The sequence below is a fragment of the Physcomitrium patens genome, chromosome 10 (genome assembly GCF_059467195.1).
Source record: "Physcomitrium patens ecotype Gransden chromosome 10, ASM5946719v1, whole genome shotgun sequence".
Lineage (NCBI taxonomy): Eukaryota > Viridiplantae > Streptophyta > Bryopsida > Funariales > Funariaceae > Physcomitrium > Physcomitrium patens.
In genome coordinates, this window is record NC_143419.1 from 6,936,251 (window position 1) to 6,958,293 (window position 22,043).

Sequence of the window (22,043 nt, forward strand, 5' to 3'; positions counted from 1 at the left end):
ATTTTTACATACTATAAGTAATTACAATATGACAACGTTACTACATAATTTTTAATTGGATAGTATATATAGAGGCAAGAATGAAGCCTTCTTCACTCTTATCAATACTTTTTTAATTCTTAGTCTTATTTCAAAACTTTTCAGTCTTCTTAACTTTGGCAGTAGCTATTCTAGTTCAATATATTATTATCTTTGAATGATTTTTTAGTCTTTTTGAGTGATATGAGAGTGTATTCAGATTTTTTTTTTTTTTGAGATTTATGTCCTTGGCACCATGCTTGTTGAAGCATATTTTTGACATAATTTGATTTCAAGATCATTTATTGGCAAAATAAAAAAAAAAAAAAAAAAAAAAAAAAAAAAACACTCTTTTTAAATATTCTTATCTTATATCAAAATAATGAAATATAGGTTTTGATCAACAACAAACCATTATTTTGAAGCCAATAAAATTTTATCTTTAAGCATGAAATCAATATTGGCTATTGATTCAACGTTTTTTAAACAACTTCAATCAAGTATGTCCTTGAATCTTCTTGTTCATAATATTAAGAACAATTTTTTTAAGGCTTATGATATTTCTATGTTAGAGTTTAAAAATAATTATTTTATTTCAAAGGTTGCTTATATGTTCTAGCAAATGAAGCTCAATTATATATTCTTTAAGCTTGTCATGACTTCTCCAATTCAAGCCATTTTAAATACAATAAGACTTAGGACCTAATATCTAAAGTTTTTTAGTGGCTTCATATATAGAAGGCAATTAAAAACTTTGTATAAGATCAAAAATTTCTTATCATTGACCTTATAGACTTCTTTAGCTATTACTTAAATCAAATTAATCATAGCCTTCTATTTCTATAGATTTTATTAAGGATCTTTTAATTTCAAGTTTATATAATTTTATTTTCATGATTGTAGATTATTTCATTAAAATGATATAATTTATATTATGTAAAAAATCTATCATTAGTAAAGAAATGTCAAAAAAAAATTGATCCTATTTATTATAAATATAGATTGCCAAGGAATATTAAATTAGATAGAAAGATATAATTTATAACAAGAATTTTAAGAATCATTTTCAAGATATTCAAGGTGGACATAAAACTATCTTTGATTTTTCATTGGTGGACAAATGAAACAAGTAAATTAAATTTTGAAGTAATATTTGAGGTATGCCATCAATTACCATTAAGGTGAATGGACAACTTGATTGCCATTGATAGAATTTGCTTATAATAATATAATATATTCTTTAATTCAAAAAATATCTTTTTTTATCAATTATGATTATCATCTATGACTTCTTGCTTTTGACTTCTTAAAAGTTGATAATCTTCAAACAAAAGATTTGACAAAATATTTATTAAAACTATATGCAATAATAAAGGTACAATTAAAAAAAATTAAGAATGTCAAAAGATTAATGCAAATGCCCATTATAAGCAACAATCTCAATTCCACATGGGCAACAAAGTATGGTTATTTTGTTCTAATATCAAGACTGTTTGTCCTTATAATAAGTTGGATTACCAAAGACTTGATATAAATTAAAATAAATCCTCACTACTTAAAAATTTATCTAGTCTACAACAATTAATTATCCTAAGTTTCAATTATAAGTAAATAATATTCTAAATCCTTCTTAAAAGATTCCTTCAAGCACTTTACATAACCTTATTAATCCTTAAAACACTTGACAACCATTCTACACATGAATCAATCAATCAATTCTAACACTCCTATACAATTATAAGATTTTTTTTTCCTTATTTAAAAAAAAAAAAAAAAAAAAAAAAAAAAAAATCCTATCTAAAAATCAAAGGATATATTTCATCCATAATTAAGAATTCATCCTTACCACAAATTCATCCATTCTCTTGACCAAACTTTGTTCATGAATTATTCATCTAAGTCAATGATTCCATCCATGAATAACCTATGTTCGTTGCTCTAAGACCCAAGCATGGTTCAAAGAAAAAAAATAAAGTCCAAATGGTTTTATTGATCTAATTGCACCTCACTGCTCAACAAGGATTCCAAATTCTTATAACCAACACTTCTTCAGCTGAAATCGCTCCCAGCCATCTGTGGATCGATCGATGTTGTAGCTACCGTCCAGGCACCAATTATTTTGCGACCAACTACTAGCAGAAACCGACAGCCACTACTGTGATCTGAAGTTTCTTTTTTCTTTTTTTTTGTTTTTTTTCATTCGACTTCCACCCTATTGGCACCACGGCTCTAGATTGCATCGAAGGAAGAAGTGTGGGCAGAACTTGTGACCCTCTAGTTTAAAGCGGAAAGTGCATTTGATGGGAATGATCCTCTTCTATTGCCGGTGATGCTCGTACTTCAACAACGATGCAGCTGTAGACTTCTGTTACCAGTTCTATGAGTCACCACAAGCGCAGCATTAAGTGTTCCAAGAAGTTCACATTGGACGAGAGAACATGGAAGGGGGCTGAATATAATTAAAAAGAGGCTCCCAATCCACTACGATCAATAACACGTGATTCAAGAATTCGCTATCAACAACGTCCTAAAGCCACCAGATTAACTTGCCTTGAACCAATCGAATCGACACCCCAATAAAAGTCACTCTAGACGTCAAAAACCTAGTTAAAACCAGCACACTATGACTAACAGCCACCGGAATGCTGATGGATCAGCAGCTAAAGCACGATGACGACACGCGCCAAAGCTCTTCTTGGACGAACAGAGAATTTGAGGAGAACAAGGGCGTGACGAGGAGCTGTGGCGTTGCTGTTGGCAGCAACGACAGCAACCTAAGATTGCTGTCGGCGAGTGTTGCAAGAAGAGAGAGTTGAGAATTGATTGCCCTACCCCGTCAAAGAGACAGAACCGGAACGAGTCTCGTTGATCAGGAGTCGGTGGAGCTTCAATCCGGAATCCCTCCTTGTAACTCGCGAGCCAGATTTAACAGCACGATGAGGACCTGTTTATCGTAGTGGATCAGTCACCAAACCCTCCCGTAGCATCTGACTGCACACCAAATCGAGGAAGCCTATGACAGCTCCCAAGTATCAAGTAGTCTCTCCGCCTTCACACATAGTGCAATTCGTTGCCAAGACCAGCCGCTTCCACCGTAATCTCAATTGAACTGCAACAGTTATAGAAGGATCAAGGAACAACAACACAAGTCGACGAGGGCCAGAACAACTTCTCAGCTTTAAAAAAATTCAGGCTTTGTGATTGCAGCCTTAACGTCGCAGTAAAAACACAAAAAGAAAACAGCAACAAAAAGGGAACAAGAGAAAATAGAGCACTCACGATTTGCCGCCGCTTTCGGTTGACAACAAGTAGTTGACTAAGCACCTCCACGGAATAGCCTAGCCGACCCACCGGTAGCCAAATCGATACCAACTCTACTGCAACCTACTTTCCGCCGATCCCACAAACGAGGGTCGTAGGATGAGAGAAGCAACATGCGTTGTCGACAACCACACTACTGAACAGATTCAGCAATAGTAGTATCAGTTCCAAACCGGTAGCACCACTCTTCCGCCTATGCCGTCGACGCCACCTCAGCACGAGTCACCAATAATAGGACTACTGGGGCGCTCTCCCACCGCCGCAGAACCCAGTGAAGATCCGAGCCAGAAAACAAACGGAAGGGAGAGCAATACAACTTTGCTTCAGCTCACCGAGCCGCCGCAAACCACAAACGAAGGGAGGGGGAATTCCTCCAGCCGCAACAGACTGGAAATTTCGGAGCTCTTCTGATTAAAAAACACAAAACAAAAGAAAGAGAGAGACAATCCGGAGCGCTCCAGACCCATGTCGACGGCCAATAACGTAAAAAAATCCAGGAACCTCCTTTGACCAGTACCCAATAGAGTATGTACTCAGTACCGTACTGTATCCGGTCCATATACATTAACTACATCTTTCCAAAATCATATGGATACCAAAAAGATACTCCAAAAGATGCCCAAGTCGCCTAAAAGATACTCCTTTGAATTTGAGATTTTATCCTAAAATTCCTACAATTGAATTGTATTTGATTTTTGCATTAACATTTTATTTTATCTAGACTTCCTAAGCTAATATTCACCTAAGACTAGTGATTTGGGCACTACAAGTGCAATTTTTGTTCTAAAAATACCATTGAGTCAATTTGATGACTTACACTTTTACCATTTCTTATTTGTGAACAAATCAATCTAGTTGCTTATTAATTATATCTCTCAAATTTTATAAAGATCCATCTCATGTTTTATATCTCTCTCCTTGGGCCATATAAGATAATAGATATATTAAAAAGAAGACAAATGACACCTCTTCTAATAGAAGTAGATAATAATCAAGAAAATGTAGTCAAAAAAGTCATAAACTTTAATTGAAGACTGGATCTTCCAAGTAGAGCCTTTGAAAGAAAATTTGAAATTTACACCTTGAATTGGCAACTTTTTTACCAATTTTCACTACACCATATGAGGTTTTTTTTTTGCTTTGAAGATGTAATTTGATCCTATTCACCTCATTCAAGTATAGAACTATGTATCAATTATAATTCAAGTGTAGCTGCTATTCAAACATACATAAACCATTGTACAAGATAGGAGTAATTGGTATGCTTCTGCTTTGAACTTCATTATTTCATTCCATTATACTATATGTGGAAAAAAATTGTTGTTAGTTGATTACATATGTCTATGTTTGCTATGTCACATGTCAAACATGTTTTCATTAATGTTGGTGAATGTTAAACCTTGGTTATGCATGTAGATCAACTCACATATTCAACTCTCCAAAGAAGATCAATTCAACTTCCTACTCAGTCTTCAATTAAAGTTTTCTTCACTGAGCCTCCTAATATACTACTAAATAAATTTCGAACTTAGACTGTAGCTAGAGAATCTGATAGACTTGGCAAAGTATTCCAATTCATTGAGGCCTCTTTCCGAGACTCTTGCACACCCCTCACCACCAATTAGGCCTCTTTGACAGCTCTATTTTGTGCAGCATTAGCCTATTTAATTTATCTACTTTTGCGTCAAGTTCACAACATGTAATGATTGCAAGTTCCCTCCTAGCAAATGTAATCATGGACATCCGATGGTCTGAGTATCGGAATGACAATACTAAGATCGGTTGCAACCTCCACAACACTACATAAGAGTTGGAGCTATGAGCTCACTTCTTTAACATTTGGCATTTGGCATAGAGCTGATAACTATGTGTCTTTTACATGTTATTCTGCACAAAATGATGTCTTTAAAGTGAGGTGGTAATACATCTGAAAGCTTAAATCTAATTCAAATTGAATTAGATGGTTACAACACAAAGTGGTTGTTTCAGTGTTAGTTTGAATCTCTTGCACCTAGAAACATGTCTTGCATGTGCAAATGTATGTAATTGTAACAAACAGAAGGCATCAGAACGAGTACATAATCAGGAAAGAATTGTCTCACTATATTAGGGTTTTAAGTCTTTGATACAGCCATGCTACAGGGTTGGTGAACGCACACAGCAAAAAGGCAGGCTGGGATGAGAGGGGTACTAAGAAAGCCCCAACTATGGGAAGCTCGCCGCATGCGCATCTTGGCAAATGTCTTTTGAAGCCTAGACTCCCCGAATTTTATCGTCAATATCCTACTTTACTGCTAACTGTTCACAAGTTTTTAAGAGAGGTCCACTCCTACAGACCTTGTCGTGAACCCTTTACACTCTACACGAACATGGAGTGCATCATAGATCCACTCAAAAATATTCACAGATTCCATCTTCATCTAAGTTGCCGCTTCAACAGGCCGTCTGCCTGGCCTACCTATAGGTCCGGCTGGGGAAGGACCCCTGAATCCCATGGTAATGGTGTCGTTCACACACCAGTGAAAAGGGGGCTCTGCAGCATTCCTTTCCTGCCAGATACAGCAGAGTTTACATATATTCTGAGTGTCTCCTCTACTTTCCCTTCCCACCAGACTTCGGAAGACCCCACTTAGTTTTGAAAATTCCAAAGGAGACATCGCAACCGACTGGTGATGTTGATGTTGTTGCTGCAAATGAGACATGTGTGCTTGGGCCTGCTGCAGCATCAACGAATTACTCTGGCCCGTTACCATTCGAGGTAGAAAACTGCCAATTGCACCCCTCGTGGGGGATGGAGAGGCGCTTGACATAGGGGTTGATGAAAATGTTGAGGAGCGGGAGGTCATAGGAGGAGCATTGCTCTGCATGATGCTGTTCCTTGTCATTCCATTGAAACCAGGTCTCACACTAGGACTGTGAGGCATAGAATCATTTAACCTTTCTTGGAGGAATAGGTCCACCAGAGGACCTTGCAGAAAGTGCTTCGGTTGTTGAGCAGCTCCATGACCGTTCATTCTCACCGACTGTCTACTAGGGTCAGCAGCATCTTCCTGCGCCCCCCACGCCTTATTCTCCATTTTGCGTCGTTCCTCAATATTTTGACCATGTGAAGATTGAGGACTCTCCCCTTTCCCAGCTGGAGGAAGACAGAAACCTTCCACTCGCTGGTTCAGCATACCTCCATTCTGCCATCCTGCACGTGGACTGGCGAAACCATTCTGTCCCTTCCCTTCCCGTCTCAGTAGAGTCCGCTCCACTTTCCCTTCAGCTGCTGTCATGGTAACTTTACCATTCGGTGAACTGTTGCTTATCCTCTGTCCATTTGCATTTGGTGACGGGGTAGCAGGTGGTGAGGACGACCTCTGTAAGTATGCTGGTGGCAACGTCGAATGGGGAGAAAAGGGCTCTTCCGTGCCACAACCAGGTTTAGGCCGTTCATCTGAAGGCGAGGAATCTCCTCTCGAGGAATTCGAATCCTCATCATCTGCGTTCTCTGCTTCTGCATTGCGCTTCCTGGTGCCTTTCCTTTCCTTCTTCGACTTCTTGATCGAAACAAGAAAATGACAGTCCTTCTCTCTGCTTGGATTATGCTGGTTTAAGATAATGTTGAAATTTGTGTTTTCGTTGATGGGAAGTTTCTGGCGCTTATCTGTATCCTTCAGTGTTCTGCGACAAACAAATACCGCTGAAAGCTGATTGGCAGGAATTCCTGTTTTCTGACTCATCAAAGCTTGAAACCGTTTGAAAGATAGCACAGAGTGCACTCCCACGACACCTTTATCATGCTCTTGGTCTCCGTCGCAAAAGACCACTGGATACGGTGTTGCAAAGCTCTCCATCGCGAATATGATTTGTAAACGGAGACTTCAGAAATTTTGAAGTCTTACTTCCAACTTGGAACCAGTACAAACCGGACAGGAGGATTCCCAGTTATCCTTGAATTAACTGAAACAGAAAGAGGCTGACTCAGAGCAATACATCAGGCGTACACTACTTTCCATCACAACGATCAGCACGACAACCAACTCCACACTCATAGGATCAAGTGTCGCAACAATTAGGCTTCCCACTTGCAAATAGGAAAACCCTATATTTGAGATCACACTAGACAAAAGGGGGGGGGGAGGAAAAAAAAACAGTTACAAAACCACCAATTGAGTATGGTAGAGAGATCTAACTGCCAGCCACGCTTCGATTTATCAGACAGATAAGCGTATCAGCTATTAAAAACCTAAGAATTAAAGAAAACATCCTGCAACACCGTCATACATCAGCTTCGTCCCCTCCAAGTCATCTTAACCGAAAACGATGATACAAGCATGACGAAATCAACTCCTTCTTGACTAAAACGCGCTTGGATGCTAAGATACAGGTGGAATCAAGGCGATCCTCTCAAAGAACAAAAACTAAAGTGCCAGGAGCTCCGCGCATAATGGACAGAGGACGAGACGAAGTAACGCCGAGCCGCAAATAGAAGGAACGTAGTCGACAAAACGCCGAAAGTTCTATAAGTGACTGGATGAGAGTAGATGAAATATTCAGCGAGAACGCAGAGTGCACGACAAACACACCTGAGGGTGTAAGTGACAGGTCACAGCTTCCAAATGTCTTCATACGCAGTCTTCTTGCATCGCAATTTTCCTGCAGGGAAGAATCATATGTTTCAATATGGATGCAATAGAAAATTGTGGTCATCCAAGGAAGTCCTACATTCAAACCCCATGTATTCAATTAATGAATTACAGCATTGCATAAATACCCGGTATATGTCTGTAAAAGAACGAAAAGTCAAACAAACGGCTCCTGTGCGTCGAAACAATCTTTGATAGGAAAGAAGACAGTGATAGCGACTGGAGATGCCTAACCATACGGATCACACTATAAATACAACTACATCCCCGATTAAGTGGGAGAGCGAGAAGAGACATACACCCTTGGTTCAAGTTCTGACATCTCAAATGCAGTCAGTTTTCTCCTACATTGAAACTTTTGAGAGGAAATTCTGCACGTAGCAAGTTGTATTTCGAGAGAACTTCTGACACACTGAACAGATAGAGCCCTCGGAAAATGTTTACGACGTTATATAAATATTCTGCTACATTAACCTCAACTTGAACATCTCCGATGACAAAGCCTGTCTCCGAACCACAACTCGCTTGCAGTAATTGTTTTCACCGATCACCTCAAGAAAACCGTAGAATAAGTTATAAACAGAGAAACAGAGTAATAAGTCAAGAGGAAAGTTCCAAACATAGTCCCGATCGCAGGGATTACCTACACGCCCTCTACGAACACTCAAGCAGAAGGCTACCAAGACTAAAAACTCAGCACGACCATTACACCGATCCTCTCAAAACTAGGGTCTCAGCAACACTACGATCAACACTTCGCGGCACTCCTTGGTGTGGAGTAAAGCAATCCTACGTAACAAACTCGAAACTAGGCATAACTCGCACCAGACTCACTGCCTTACCTCACCTCGCCTCGTCTCGCCTCAACCTTTTGTCTTACATCACAACTCACTCGCACTGCGTCATCAACAACCTAATCAATCCACCATAGCCACTCACCACCCCGGTCCGGTCTCCACTACTCCACAATCTCTAACCCTCCTCTCCTCCCTCAAGCAACGGACGTCATGTCCCATACTCCAATCGATCACGCTCCGCCTCTCACATATATCCAAAGGAACATTCCTGCTATGAAAAACACGCAGGTTAGATCCCCTTCCTTACCAGGCTCATCAAAATGTCCGACACTGACGATGCGAGACGCTGGATCCTGTGGCAGCGAACGGGAGCTAGACATGAAAGGGAGCATCCAGAGAAGCGAACAACTTAGAGTAGAGCGAAAGCTGCATGCAGAAAACTCTCTTTTCCGTCTCTCCGGACTATCCTTCTGGCGCCACGAGAGGGAAACAAACTTCCTGTTTCCCCTAACTGGCTATGGCGATCCAAGGACCGCAACGCCACACCAACTGCTCCCAAAACACCCCCGATCTAAAGAAGAGGAAAAATTAACTGTCCTTGATAATCGTCGCTCGTTCGTCTCCCACCCCTACACCGTGGCTTGTGCTCGGCGCAGGGTCGTAGTCGGATCGACCTTTCTTAGTGCGCCACATCAGCTGCCACGTGAGCTGAATTCCGAAGTGCCATGTCAGCTGGTGCCCGTGCAGTGCGCCTTACGCCTGTATGAGTCCTCAAATGCCCCAATCACAAGCCCGAACCCAGTCTATGAAAAAAGTGTTCAGACTAAATTTGATATCGCGGCCCTGGTCTACCCAGTCTCCCGAGCATCCCCTGTGATTTATTAGTGTTGTGAGGCGCACCTTCCCTTTTCCGCTTCCCCTTCCTCTTTCTCTTTCTCTTCTTTCTTTCTTTTCTTTCTCTCTTCCTTTTCATTCCTTCTTCCAGCGTCTTTACTTCCGCTTATCTTTTCGCTTCTTATCCAATTATATTCTCTCTTTGTCTTCGTTCCTTATTTCTCCATTCTTCTTTATTCTTTTCCTTCTTCTATATTCCATCATGTGTTTTCCCTTCTAATGCTACCTTGATCCTGTCTTAAGAAGAATATGTTATCAAGAATGAAAAGTAGTTGTAGATTAAATTTATGAAATTAATTAAAACTAAATTGATTACATTCTGAAGAAAGTGCAGAGGAAGCATTTGTGATTGCACCTGAGAAGGTTTTGCTGCATATGGAATATATTTACAACAAAACAAGGGAGGCAATTAGGCTATTTGGCATCAGTCACATTTTTTTTCTTTTTCCTTCATTTCCTTTTCATGTAAAAGTATCAGTAAATTTTGTTGAGACAATCCATTACTATATTTCATGCCTTAAATTTATTTCTAATTATCGACTGTTCATCAATTTAATCAAGTTTTATTTTACATGGAATTTCTTTGAAGCATACCTCACCAATAACTGCTGGAATTCTCTCCCTCAATACAGACATGAAAACATCTTTTATTTTATTTTGTTTCCCCTATTGAATGCCCTTTTTCATTGCCTGAAATTTTGTGATACATGTATTCTGATAAATGTCTTGTTGTTCAAAACAAATATGTGTTAACAATTTAGTTTGACCTTGTGAAAATTGGAAGGAATGCAACCTCATGTTCGACACACTATACAATGCAAACATGAAAAAAAATAAAAAATAAAAAATAAAAAAAAATAAAAAATACAATTCAAGTGGTATGGTCAAACTCCTCTGGATGAATAGACAACCATAAACATACTAATCAGCATATCACTGGCTGGAACACAGTTTCATGTATGGATGTTGGGCCCCATAATGGTCTAGGAAGTCATCACTCATATATTTACATGTAATCAAATATATATTCACACACACATAAACACATATACAAACAAACCACCCATAAACCCAAAAAGAGAGTCAATGGTAAGCACCCAAGAAGAATACTGAACAATTCATTAAGTGGATGAGTTCTCTGCTAGTCTACCACTTGGTGCAACAACCAAGAATCCCCCAAAAAAAATCTTTGAAGTCAGCTGGAGGGGGGGGCATTCATTATTCACACCACAGCATGGGATTGTGTCTTATATATATATATATATATATATATTTGCTGCATAATAATCTATGCAGCACTGTTCAAAACCAGTCTTTCTGTTTTGTGAATGAGTGTCCCCTTGGGTCTAACCAATGTTGGAGATAGGGCAATTGGGACCTCATCCAAAAGGAGGGGGGGCTGGGCTGAGTCAGCAGCAGCCCTGATGACCTGGAGAATGTGCCCTTATGTGGGGTTGGTCATGTGGATGAGATGATGGTGTGATTCCCTCTGGGAGTTTGATGAATGTGAGCAAATCACTGGCTATCAAGGGAGGAGCAGTTGAAAACCCCAATCTCACTTATTTTTTAGAATTTATTTATGCAATTATATACATGTTTATATATGTATATATATATATATATATATATATAAGGTATTTGGGTTATCCTCTTTGGCACACAAGCAAAACATTGCATGATTGTTTTGTTCCAAAGCAATACTCCTTATGGTCACCTCAAATATTTGACTATGGTATACATACATGCACTCCCAGAACATTTATACATAAACACACAACCATTTATATATATATATATATATATACATACATACATATACACACATATGAAAAAAAAAAAAAAAAAAAGTTTTTATTTTCCAAGAATGTGCTTCAACAAAAAATTGATGTTTGTAAACACACCTAACATTTGAATAATTAAGCATGATTCACAATCACACAAAGCAGGTGTTTCATACAAAACCTCCTGCAATTTGGATGTGTTTGGATTTTGAAACTTCTGTGAAGGATTGGAAGTCATTCATATCACTAAACAAGTTGTTTTAGTGGTCTATAAACTTTGAGTTCTTCTTTGTTACTTCAGACCTTAACTAAACAGTATGTTTTTTTAAACTTATTATTGCACAAAAAAACAAGTCCAAGACCTACAATTTTTTCATATCTATGTGTGTGAGTGTATGTATATATAAATATATATATACACATGTATATCCATACATACTAAAAGAGAAAAATGTTTTATTAAAAATTTCTAAGTGAAGTGCAAAGCTATTTCATGGAAATTTTCTTACATTTCAGGAGCATAAGGCTTAATCGCACTTTCTTGATAGTATCTATATGAAACTTTGCCTGAAAGATATTTGAATATGACAATATTTCTTTTTAGTATTAAATTCCCATGAACTCAAATTGTCATCAAATCTATGCAATAATATATATATATATATATATATATATTATTGCATAATAAACATTGACTTCAAAAAAAAAGTTAACAACCACATAACTCTTTTGACTAACTTATTATTTTAAGCATCACAAATGTTACCTATTTGTTTTTCATATATCTCATATACTAAAGACAATGGTCTTTGTTTGTGTGCTTCTATTTAAGTTTTTATCATTTTTTATTCGTCCATCCATTCATAAATTCATCCAAATTTTTCTCTAAAACTATTAGCCAATTCTAACCACATTTAAGTACCTAATAGTTGAAATAGATCCAACATCCAAGTTTCATACCAAGAACCACACCTTATGGACCTCAATTGTATTATGAGTTGAGTCACACCCCATGTGACATTTCTTTCTTTCTTTTTATGCTATTTTTAACTATATATATATATATATATATATAATTAATTAATTTCCATCTTCCAAATACATCTGAGATGGATTGCTACTCCCAAACCAAAGGGCCTCAATGCTTGTATCTACATACTCTAGTCCAATTTAAGCATGAAAACTAGAAATTTTGTTGACAAAGAAAAATTCTCAAAGTTACATTAGTGTGCTAAAAGAATAGGCAAATAGGTTCAAATTCTGAGGCTATAGAATTGTGATTCAGTTATGACAAACCTTTGCTGGAACAACTTCATCAACTTTGGAGTTTGTGCTTAGAAAGTAGCAAGCTTTGTCTTCACACTACTGTGGGCCATTGTGATTTTAAAAAACCAAAGTAACGTAACTTAAAAGATTAGAAACAACATTTTCATTACAAGTGTAAAGATGTAGACAGAGTAATCATGTGTGCATGTGTACCAAAAAGTGTGAGTACTCCAATAATCAACTTCATTTTATTTATTTTATTCATTTTTGTTTAAGATTAGTACTTAATTTCTCAAAAATTTCTTTTCAATTTTATATTTTTCAATTTTTTTTGTTTCCAGAAACACATGACCTGCAGATTTTTGTAATATTTATTATGTCCCCCCCCATTTTTTTACCCACGTAATTACTATATTTGAAGCAATCCAAAACTTGGTGCAAAACAGAATGTAACTCTGATAGAAAGGAAAAAGGAAAAAGGAAAAACAGAAAAGAACAGAAATTTATTAATCGAATGGATTTTTACATTTGGTAAAATCTTGGCCCCTATTGAATCTAATTAATCTTCTTCCTTTCTGGTTGAGAATGTTTAAATTTTATTTAATGTTTGTGACAAAGTAAACTTTTTGTACAAACTCAGAAATAATTTCCAATAACTTGATGGAATCTCAAATTTCATGCCATTCAAAATACATCTCTTATTTTTGTCAAATGAAAAAATTATGTGCTTTCTATTCTACATCGTTTCTATGAAATTTTAAACAGAGTGATATATTGAAAATTCAATATTACTTAATATTAAGTACTGTTGTCATTTGTTAAAATTCTTAAAATTATCTGAGATAGTATTGAGACTATATGGTAAGAATTTTTATTAACCTTGAGAAAATCATCAGATGGCTGCATTTTATAGAATGTCTTTCTAAATGCCTATCATAAAATGATGAATGTTGAAGAATATGTTACATGTGTGCTGGTATTTAAAGATCACAGTAATTTGGATATTATTTTGCTATACATATAATTGCCTTAATCCCCAATCCAAGTATCAAGTATTTGTTTCATGCTGCTTAAGTAAATATGAGTATATATATATATATATATATATATATATGTATATAGTTAATGTGTATCATGTTTGAAAATAACAAGAAGCCAATAGTATACATGTCCCATAAAATTTGTTCTATTTTCTTGAATACATGTATGTATTTTTTTATTATATTTTATTTCATTTTGAGTTAAAAATACAAAATACAAAAGAACTCTAAAATTTTCCAGGAATAGATATATGGATAACCCTTCTCATACCTCTTTCATTGGCTTTCAAATCCATAGATTTAGTACCTGAATTTGAAATGAAGTGCAAACTTGCATTCAAATTTTGGGTGAAAATCAACAATGTTCAACTCCCCTCAAATTTTATAAGCATAGCCTAATTTTAATATTCGTATTAAAAAAAACGTGTGGAGATTATATTTTTCAACAAGAATTGACTACATTTACAATGCAAAAAGAATGAAGAGTGAATTTGTGTATTCTGGTTGTAATCTAATTGTATATCATGAAGCACCTTAAATTGTTTGGAAAACCTCTATATACCCTTTGTATGTTAAATTGATAAAAATATGAAGTTTATTACATTAAGCTATCTTTGAACTCATCATGGGAGGCCTTGCATTTGTACTAATTATATTTAATACTTTTAAGAACTTCATAATAATATATATGTATATGTATATGTATATGAGTATTTTATATTTTTATATACTTATTTATATTACATGTTATTAAATTTTGTTTTCAAAACTAAAATTCAAAATTTAAATGTATTGTTTACTACAAAAATTACAAATATTAAGATATTTTAAAGAAATCTATGAGTTTTAAAATTTTATTACTTAATTTATTGTTATATGTTGTGGTTATGTCTTGTATTTTTCTCTACTTAATATAGATGGATCACAATGGATTCTCTTGCTATTTAATACTAGCTTGCAACATAATATTTGTTCTATTTAGTAAGCAATCACGATACATTTTGATCTAATTATTTAATATTATGTATCTAAATAAATAACTTATGAATATGGTTTTAAAAAAATATAATTTAAATAATTTTTAAAAAGTAGTTACATATACTATTAAATAACTTATGTGATTTTTATTTAGTTTTTAAAGTATTTTATTTTAAATCAATATTTTTAATTTTTAATTTTTAATTAATTTTAAATATTAATTATAAAATTATATTTTATATTAGCTTTAAATAAATTACCATAAAATATAAGTAAGATTTCAAATATCTTATTAATATTTTTTTATAAATTATTAAAATATATTTGATATTTATTAATAATATTGGAATAAATTATAGCTTTAAAATAATTAAAATTATAAATTCATATATTTATATATTTATTTTATAAATTTTAGCAATATACATCATATTATGTAATTTTTTTAAGAAGTATTTGTAAAATAATTATATATAATTCATCAAAATAAAAAAATATATATTTTAATTATTGCACATATAATACAAGAACTATGTCATTTGAAACAACTTTATAGTTTTATGCCAAACCTTAAAAGACTTTAAGCATTAATTTTAATATAGAAAAAAAGTTTTAAGATTTCTATGGTAGTAAGTTTTTCCTTTTATTTATTTAAGGAGACTATTAAATCAACCTAAGGTTTTAGTATATCAATCCATCCATTATTAAAAATCAACACATTGATTGTTTAGATCATCTTTATCATTATAACCATCATCTATATTTGAATTAATTCAATCATGATTTTTTAAATGAAGTTTGTACAATTATGAAGATTTTACCTATAACAATAATTAACAATCAATAGATATATTAAATTATTTCTTTTCTTTGCCTTGCCTTATTTAATCTATAATTTTTTATATATTCAATTATCTTTCTTCTCACCCTGCATTGTAGTCTTACAATTTTTTAGATATTGTGCATACTATCCAAAGAGAGAAAACAAAGTCTATCTACTCTTCAAAAAATATAATGCACATATCAAAGAGATATTTTGAATGTTTTGAAGAAATAAAAAAAAAATATGAATAAGGGTCACTATGTCGTATTGTAGTTTGGCTATTATATGAAAATAATGTAATTATGTATTTAATATATAATTTACTAAGTAATATGATGAGAGCCATGTTAATAGATTTTAGTTGGTTGTAGAATATAATTTGATTATTACCTTGAGAAGAGGTTGTTTAAAAAGATTACTATAGAATTTGTATAACTTTAATTTTCTTTTGATAGTGGCTTTTAAGATTGGTTTTGGTTGATAGTAACTTCTAAATATTTAGAGTCACCTTTGTTAGACATTGGTGATATTTGAAAACTTATTTTGGTTCTTTTATTTGGTGTTTAGAGCATAAATTATGAAAATCTTATAAGAAAAAGGATTGAAGAAGGGTTTTGGTAGCAAAGGGAGTAAATAAAGCACCAATATAGATGAATGGAGATGAATGATGAAAACCTTTATTCCTATTGGTCAAAAATCATGACCAATGGGCTTTAAGGAGGCTGCCTGAGGCCATATTAGGGATTAGGGTTAGTTTCTCGAAGCCATTCGAGTTTTGAAGGCTAAGGTCAAAAGGTTCAGATTTTTGGCTATGGTTTTGATGCAATTTTTGTATGGTTTGGAGTTTATATGAAGGAGATACAAGCGCTCAAAGGTAAGGTATTGGTTTGGGAACTACTGTCACTCTTTTTGGCATAACGTACGTGTACAAATAGCAATTGAGGATCAGCGATCGCAACTAGAGAGAGCACTTTTGCAGCTACACTTTTCACATACTACTTACTAGATTCTAAATTAAAGAGAAGGAGTTATTGGATTTTGAAGTCAGTGCATGCAATCTAAGGGTAGTAAATAACCCGATTTACTAGTGGTTGTCTCTTGAGCTATATCTTGAGCAATTTGACAAGGTCTTGGCTCAAAATTTCAAAGAATGTGTAATTTCATATAAGTAAACTTTGTGCATAAGTTTTATAATATTTGAGTATTGGATTCTTGAGATATTAAGAAAATAGTGCTCAGATGCTTGTAAATTAGGGTTTATAGCATCTGCTAGGGTTTCTTAGATGCCAAAAGATCGGAAGTGAATTTGTAGTTGGTTTTTTTTGTGATAAAAGTTAAGGGTGACTTCTACCTATCTTGTAAAGTTGAGACAAACTGAATAGTTCGATCAAGAGTTTTGATTTTCTAAAGTTTGGGATAAGAAAACCCTTCGCAAGAGAAATATGTTTTGAAGGGATTTTGTTATATTTTGAGTTTTATGCAAAATAAAGGAGTTTTGGGAGGCTAACATAAGATTCATATAAAGGTTTAAGCTACACTCTCTACAACTAGATAACAAATGTATATCTAGATAGCAAATCATACTATACGACAATGGACATATATATTTATCCCAATAGTTATTTATATGATTAGGTAGAAGTAGGTGAATATAGATTAATTTCAAAAAGTCTTCTAGATTAACTTCTTAGAAGCTTCACAGTTGCAGTTTTGACTTTAGATGTATTTGTAGGATAAGAACTTGGCCAACAAGTTAACTAAGTATTGGTGGCTTATAGAGCAAGTTAACTCTATGTATTAGCTTATGAAACAAGCTAATTATGTGGCACATACATAGATAACTTGCCTTGCAAGTTAAGATGTGTGGCTAACAAAGTCAACTCGTTTTAGAGGTCCTATAAGATATTGCCATGTAGCTCCTAGTTAAGAGTATATATGGAGGCAAGAGTGAAGCCTTCTTCACTCTTGTCAACGTCTTTTTGGTCCTTAGTCTTATTTTGAGACTTTCTAGTCTTCTTCTTTTTTTTGGTAATAGCTACTCTAGTTTAATATTACATCACCTTTTGAGTGACTTTCTACTTCTCTTTAGTGATATAAGAGATATTTTTTGAGGATTTTTTTTCTTCAAGATTCATGTCCTTAACAATAATTTTGTACATACTCAAGGATATGTAGTTTGTAAATGACATCTTCACAAGCATTGCATAGATTTTAAATTTGACAAAAAAAAATTATAGTAAGAAAAATGACTTTATTTGCTAACAAAACAAAAGAAGCAAATTGATTAGGTGCCTATTTGAATTGCTTACAGGTTGATTACATAGTAGTATATAATAGGACTTGATAGTACAAAATAGTCACTATAATCATGGGCCTCAAATTATTCATAAATCATTTTAGTACTTACTAACTTCAATTAGTAAAGAAAGAGATGACAAGCTGAATGTTTACTGCAAGAATGTGGCCAAAAAAATGTAGTGACTATATTAGATGAAAGAAATTATAATTGATTATATAATTACTTATATAATTACTTATATTATTTATTTTGATTTCTAATAACTACATCATATTGCCCTTAATAGTCATTTTTCTATTTTTTTCTTTATAAAAGTCTTGCATGCCACTAATTATCATATTACCTATGAATGCAATAAAAAAATAAGATATATATATATATATATATATATATATATAATTTGGAAGTATCAAATTTTCTTGCAGTTACTTTTTTTTGAAAAAAAATAAAATCCTTCTTTTTTTGGATATTATTTCAAATAATTCAATTATATAAAAATATTTTATCTATTTTTATTGATATTAATTAAAATTTGGTATTAATATTTTATTTTTTTTTATTTTTTTTTATATTTTATGGTAGTTGTATTACTTTATATTTGGCACTTTCAAAAAAAATGTTAACCAACTGTAAGAAATATTTTATAATTGAATTGGAAGTAGGTTGATTGTTATTTTTTGTAGATTAAATCAGTATTATGACTGCTACTTTTGAGAAGCTTTATAATATAAAATGATCTATTCTTTCTACTAAATATATTCCCATAGTTGTCTATGTAATTGTTGAATACTTACAAAATACATGGATATCATACAAGAAACATTTTTTAAAGCTTAAACATATACTTGTCTTCACCTTGAAAGTGCAACTATGTTGCAAGCCAAGGATCAATATTTGGCATTGAAGTTGTATTTATAAGTGTCTACTAAAGATCTTTAAAAAGTGTAAATTTATCTCTTTTATTTTTTTGAGAAAAAAAAATGAGAAATCAATGCACATGAGAGTTTAGAACAAGCTCATATTTGTTATCAATATAATATTTTTTTTTTTTATAAATATTATAAAACCTGTATCTATATATGCTTTTAATCTTATATTTGAGCAAATCAAATAGATAGAAGCTCTATTAGATGTTAAAAACTTTCTCTACATATAGACATTGATAAATACATTAAAACTCTCTATATAAACATTAGATCCAAAGAATACTATACAACATTGATATTTTGATGGTTGAAGATTTTTATCTTTAGTATCATTTAGTAAATAATGTTATTTTTTTAGTTGCATTACTATTACAAAATTAATTTTCTTCTTCCAAAGATCTTATTTATATCTTTAATGTTATTGATTGTACCTTTGAACTACTATTGTCTTACCAATAAGAAAAGATTTTTAAATAGTTGTTGGAGCTTGCATCAATGACTATAAGGTTATAAAATCTAAAAGCTAGTTGTCCAAAAAGCAAGCCACATAGAACATTAAATTATTTAAAATAGTTTGGTACACATGTAGAAGCATCTATCTAATATTATTTTTTGAAGTAACAATAAATTTACGTCTTTGGAAGAATTGCAAAGGCATCCAATATAATATTAATGTTCTAACTAATTTTTTTTATAACTATCTATAATAAGATTTTAGATATTCAAGTTTATAATAATAATTTATAATAGCTAATGTATATATAATTAGAGCTTGATATATTACTATAGCAATTTGATGTGAATATTATTTTAATTTGTAGTAACATCAAGCTAAGAAATTTTGATTTTGCTATTGGACAATGGTGGTAAGATATTTGAAGTAGAAAAAATAGTTATAGCATGGATGGATAGGAATTATATCTTAATCTTCTATGGTTACTATAGTCATTTTTGGACCAAAAAAAAAATAGAAATATCTTAATTTTTGATGTTTTTTTATTGTAAAAGTAGCTAATATCAACTCCAAAAATTAGTCCATAATATTCTAACTCTTTTTAATTTTGAAATGATTCTAATAAATGCTTAGACAAAAAATAATGATTCAATTGCTATTACTCAAGCATTGTTGAGATGTAATACAAATATATAGTGAAATTATAATCAAAATTGAATTTCTAATTAATATATAATTATCTTAGTTTAATTATAATTTTAGATATCTAAACATTGCTTTAATAAAAGCCTCTTAGGCCATTTTTTTATCTTAATAGTTAAAAGTTGAAGGTTAATTAGTAATTTTACCTTCTAGGTTGTAGAGACTCTTTTACTACCTTAGAAAGACCATAAATTGATAAAATCAAGTTAAAGAAGTAAATAATTAGTATAGTTGGTACTAAGATTAAGTTGAGAGTAGGATTGGGCTAAAAAATCCTTAGGATAGATTAGATTGATACCCATGGGATCGACTATTTGTGAGACAGGGTCAAAATCAGACCTCTAGCCACTAAAACAACAACTTAGGGCAAAATAGGGATTCATTTGAAGATCGGAGGTTAGGATTTAAGAGCTAGCTTGAAGCTCTATTTAAAAGCATAAGGGTGCTTTTTGGAAGGTATTTGAGGACTTAAAATTTTTTGTTCAAAGTTAGGGTTTGTATTTGTGATTTGGGATTTAATATAATATAATTAGGGCTAACAATTTTAGCTAGTTTGTGCAATTGGTGTAACATCTATAGTTCAAAATTTGGTATTGTTTGGATTATTAGGTGTGCTAAGTGTATACAAAATTTTATAATAATCTAACGGCGTGGTTTAGAGGTATCTGGTTTTTAGCACAAGAGGGTTTTGGAAGTTGGCAGTTTGAGGTTGGATAGGATTTTTATGACATCTAAAGATCTACTTGTTGGATCAAGATGAAATTAGGCATGGTATTGAAGGACTTAAAGATGAAGTTGTACATCAATTTTGAGTAAAAGTTAATAATTGGAAAGGGAGAAATCACTGCTGGGATTTCTACTTCACTTTTCAAGTTAGTAGCCGAGTGATATTAGTGCAATTTTTTGGGGTTTTCTCACAATTTGTTAGTTGGATTGGACTAAAAATTCTTGTACATATAGAAGACTTACATTGACAATTTCATGCAAAATTTTACATGAAGTAGATGGTCAGATTGGATGTTATAGCTTGTTAAAGCTCATTGATGAGAATTAGGGCTTATAAGAAAATTAAAAATTGCTTAAATATGAAAGTTACAAGGTAATTGGGATTTTTGTATAGTTAAAGCTACTAAGAAGAGTGTTTTTAGAACTTTTGAATTGAAATTCAGATTATATTCTTCTCGTATGGATGAAACCTATTAGGATTTCTTGGATACTTGTGAAACATATCCTCACCTTCCACAACTAGGTGCCTAGTGCATTCCCGAGCAAGACAATATGTAATACGAGAGTGTTTGAGGTTATTAATAAGCATAGGAGAGACCTTGCAAAACCAAACTTAACACACATGATGATTAAAAAAGAAACAAGGCCAAGTTTATTACTTAGTCAAAATCACACATCTTCCAACCCAATAATATGTAACATATGGCATTATTGCCTGAGACCTTCTAAATATTGTGCCACTTCTTGATAGTTGTGCTACTCCTTATTGCTTCCTTGTTAATTTTGGTGGCCTTATAATAACACCTTATTTCCTTGCTTATTGCTCTTTTGATGCCATGCCATTGAAATACTTTGGCAAGTATCATCTACTAGTAAATGTAGATTCTTTAGATAGACAACACTATTGCAAGTAGTTGTTGTCATCTTGAGCTACTAACAATTGCCTTAATTCTTAGATTGATGAGCAAGTTATTATCTACAACGAGACTATAAGTAACTAGATTAAAATACTTGATAATAAATAATAACTCTAAAGAATCCAATGAAAAATACAAACATTTATAGAATCTCATTCTAAGTTTTTTATAATATGATTTAATAGAGATAGTCAATAGATACTTCTACACCAATTTTTTTTGTATGCAATATTAGTAATTTGGAGACAAATCACAAGATAAATTGATAAAAATAAGAATATTTTAAAACCTTTAGAATACAAAAGTATTAAAAAAATTACTCTTTGGGATAGTTTTCTTTTGAAAGAACAAGATTGAGATATAAAATATTCTTTAGTAATTAAGTTATTTCATATGAAAAAATAATTTTTATTAAATATGAGACAAAATTGTAACTTGATTATGAGATAAGAAACCACTACATTATATAA

At 32.9% G+C, this 22,043-nt stretch overlaps 1 protein-coding gene and 1 long non-coding RNA gene across 2 annotated transcripts; both read right to left on the minus strand.

Moving 5' to 3' along the window:
• Positions 1-1,973: 1,973 nt before the first annotated feature.
• On the minus strand, positions 1,974-3,441 carry LOC149988242 (uncharacterized). The gene is made up of 2 exons (XR_016505087.1): positions 3,298-3,441; positions 1,974-3,127 (listed from the first exon to the last, which is right to left on the minus strand). It is a non-coding gene; the product is annotated as an uncharacterized LOC149988242 (long non-coding RNA).
• A 1,979-nt stretch (positions 3,442-5,420) lies between these two features.
• On the minus strand, positions 5,421-9,358 carry LOC112287180 (uncharacterized). The gene is made up of 3 exons (XM_024529931.3): positions 9,075-9,358; positions 7,911-7,980; positions 5,421-7,284 (listed from the first exon to the last, which is right to left on the minus strand). Exon 3 carries the CDS (start codon positions 7,176-7,178, stop codon positions 5,760-5,762), a length of 1,419 nt encoding a protein of 472 aa, XP_024385699.1. The 5' UTR covers positions 7,179-7,284; positions 7,911-7,980; positions 9,075-9,358; the 3' UTR covers positions 5,421-5,759.
• Positions 9,359-22,043: the final 12,685 nt, after the last annotated feature.

Excerpts from the sequence above, each read along its gene's own strand:
- LOC112287180 (XM_024529931.3), bottom strand. The coding sequence starts at position 7,178 with ATGGAGAGCTTTGCAACACCGTATCCAGTGGTCTTTTGCGACGGAGAC.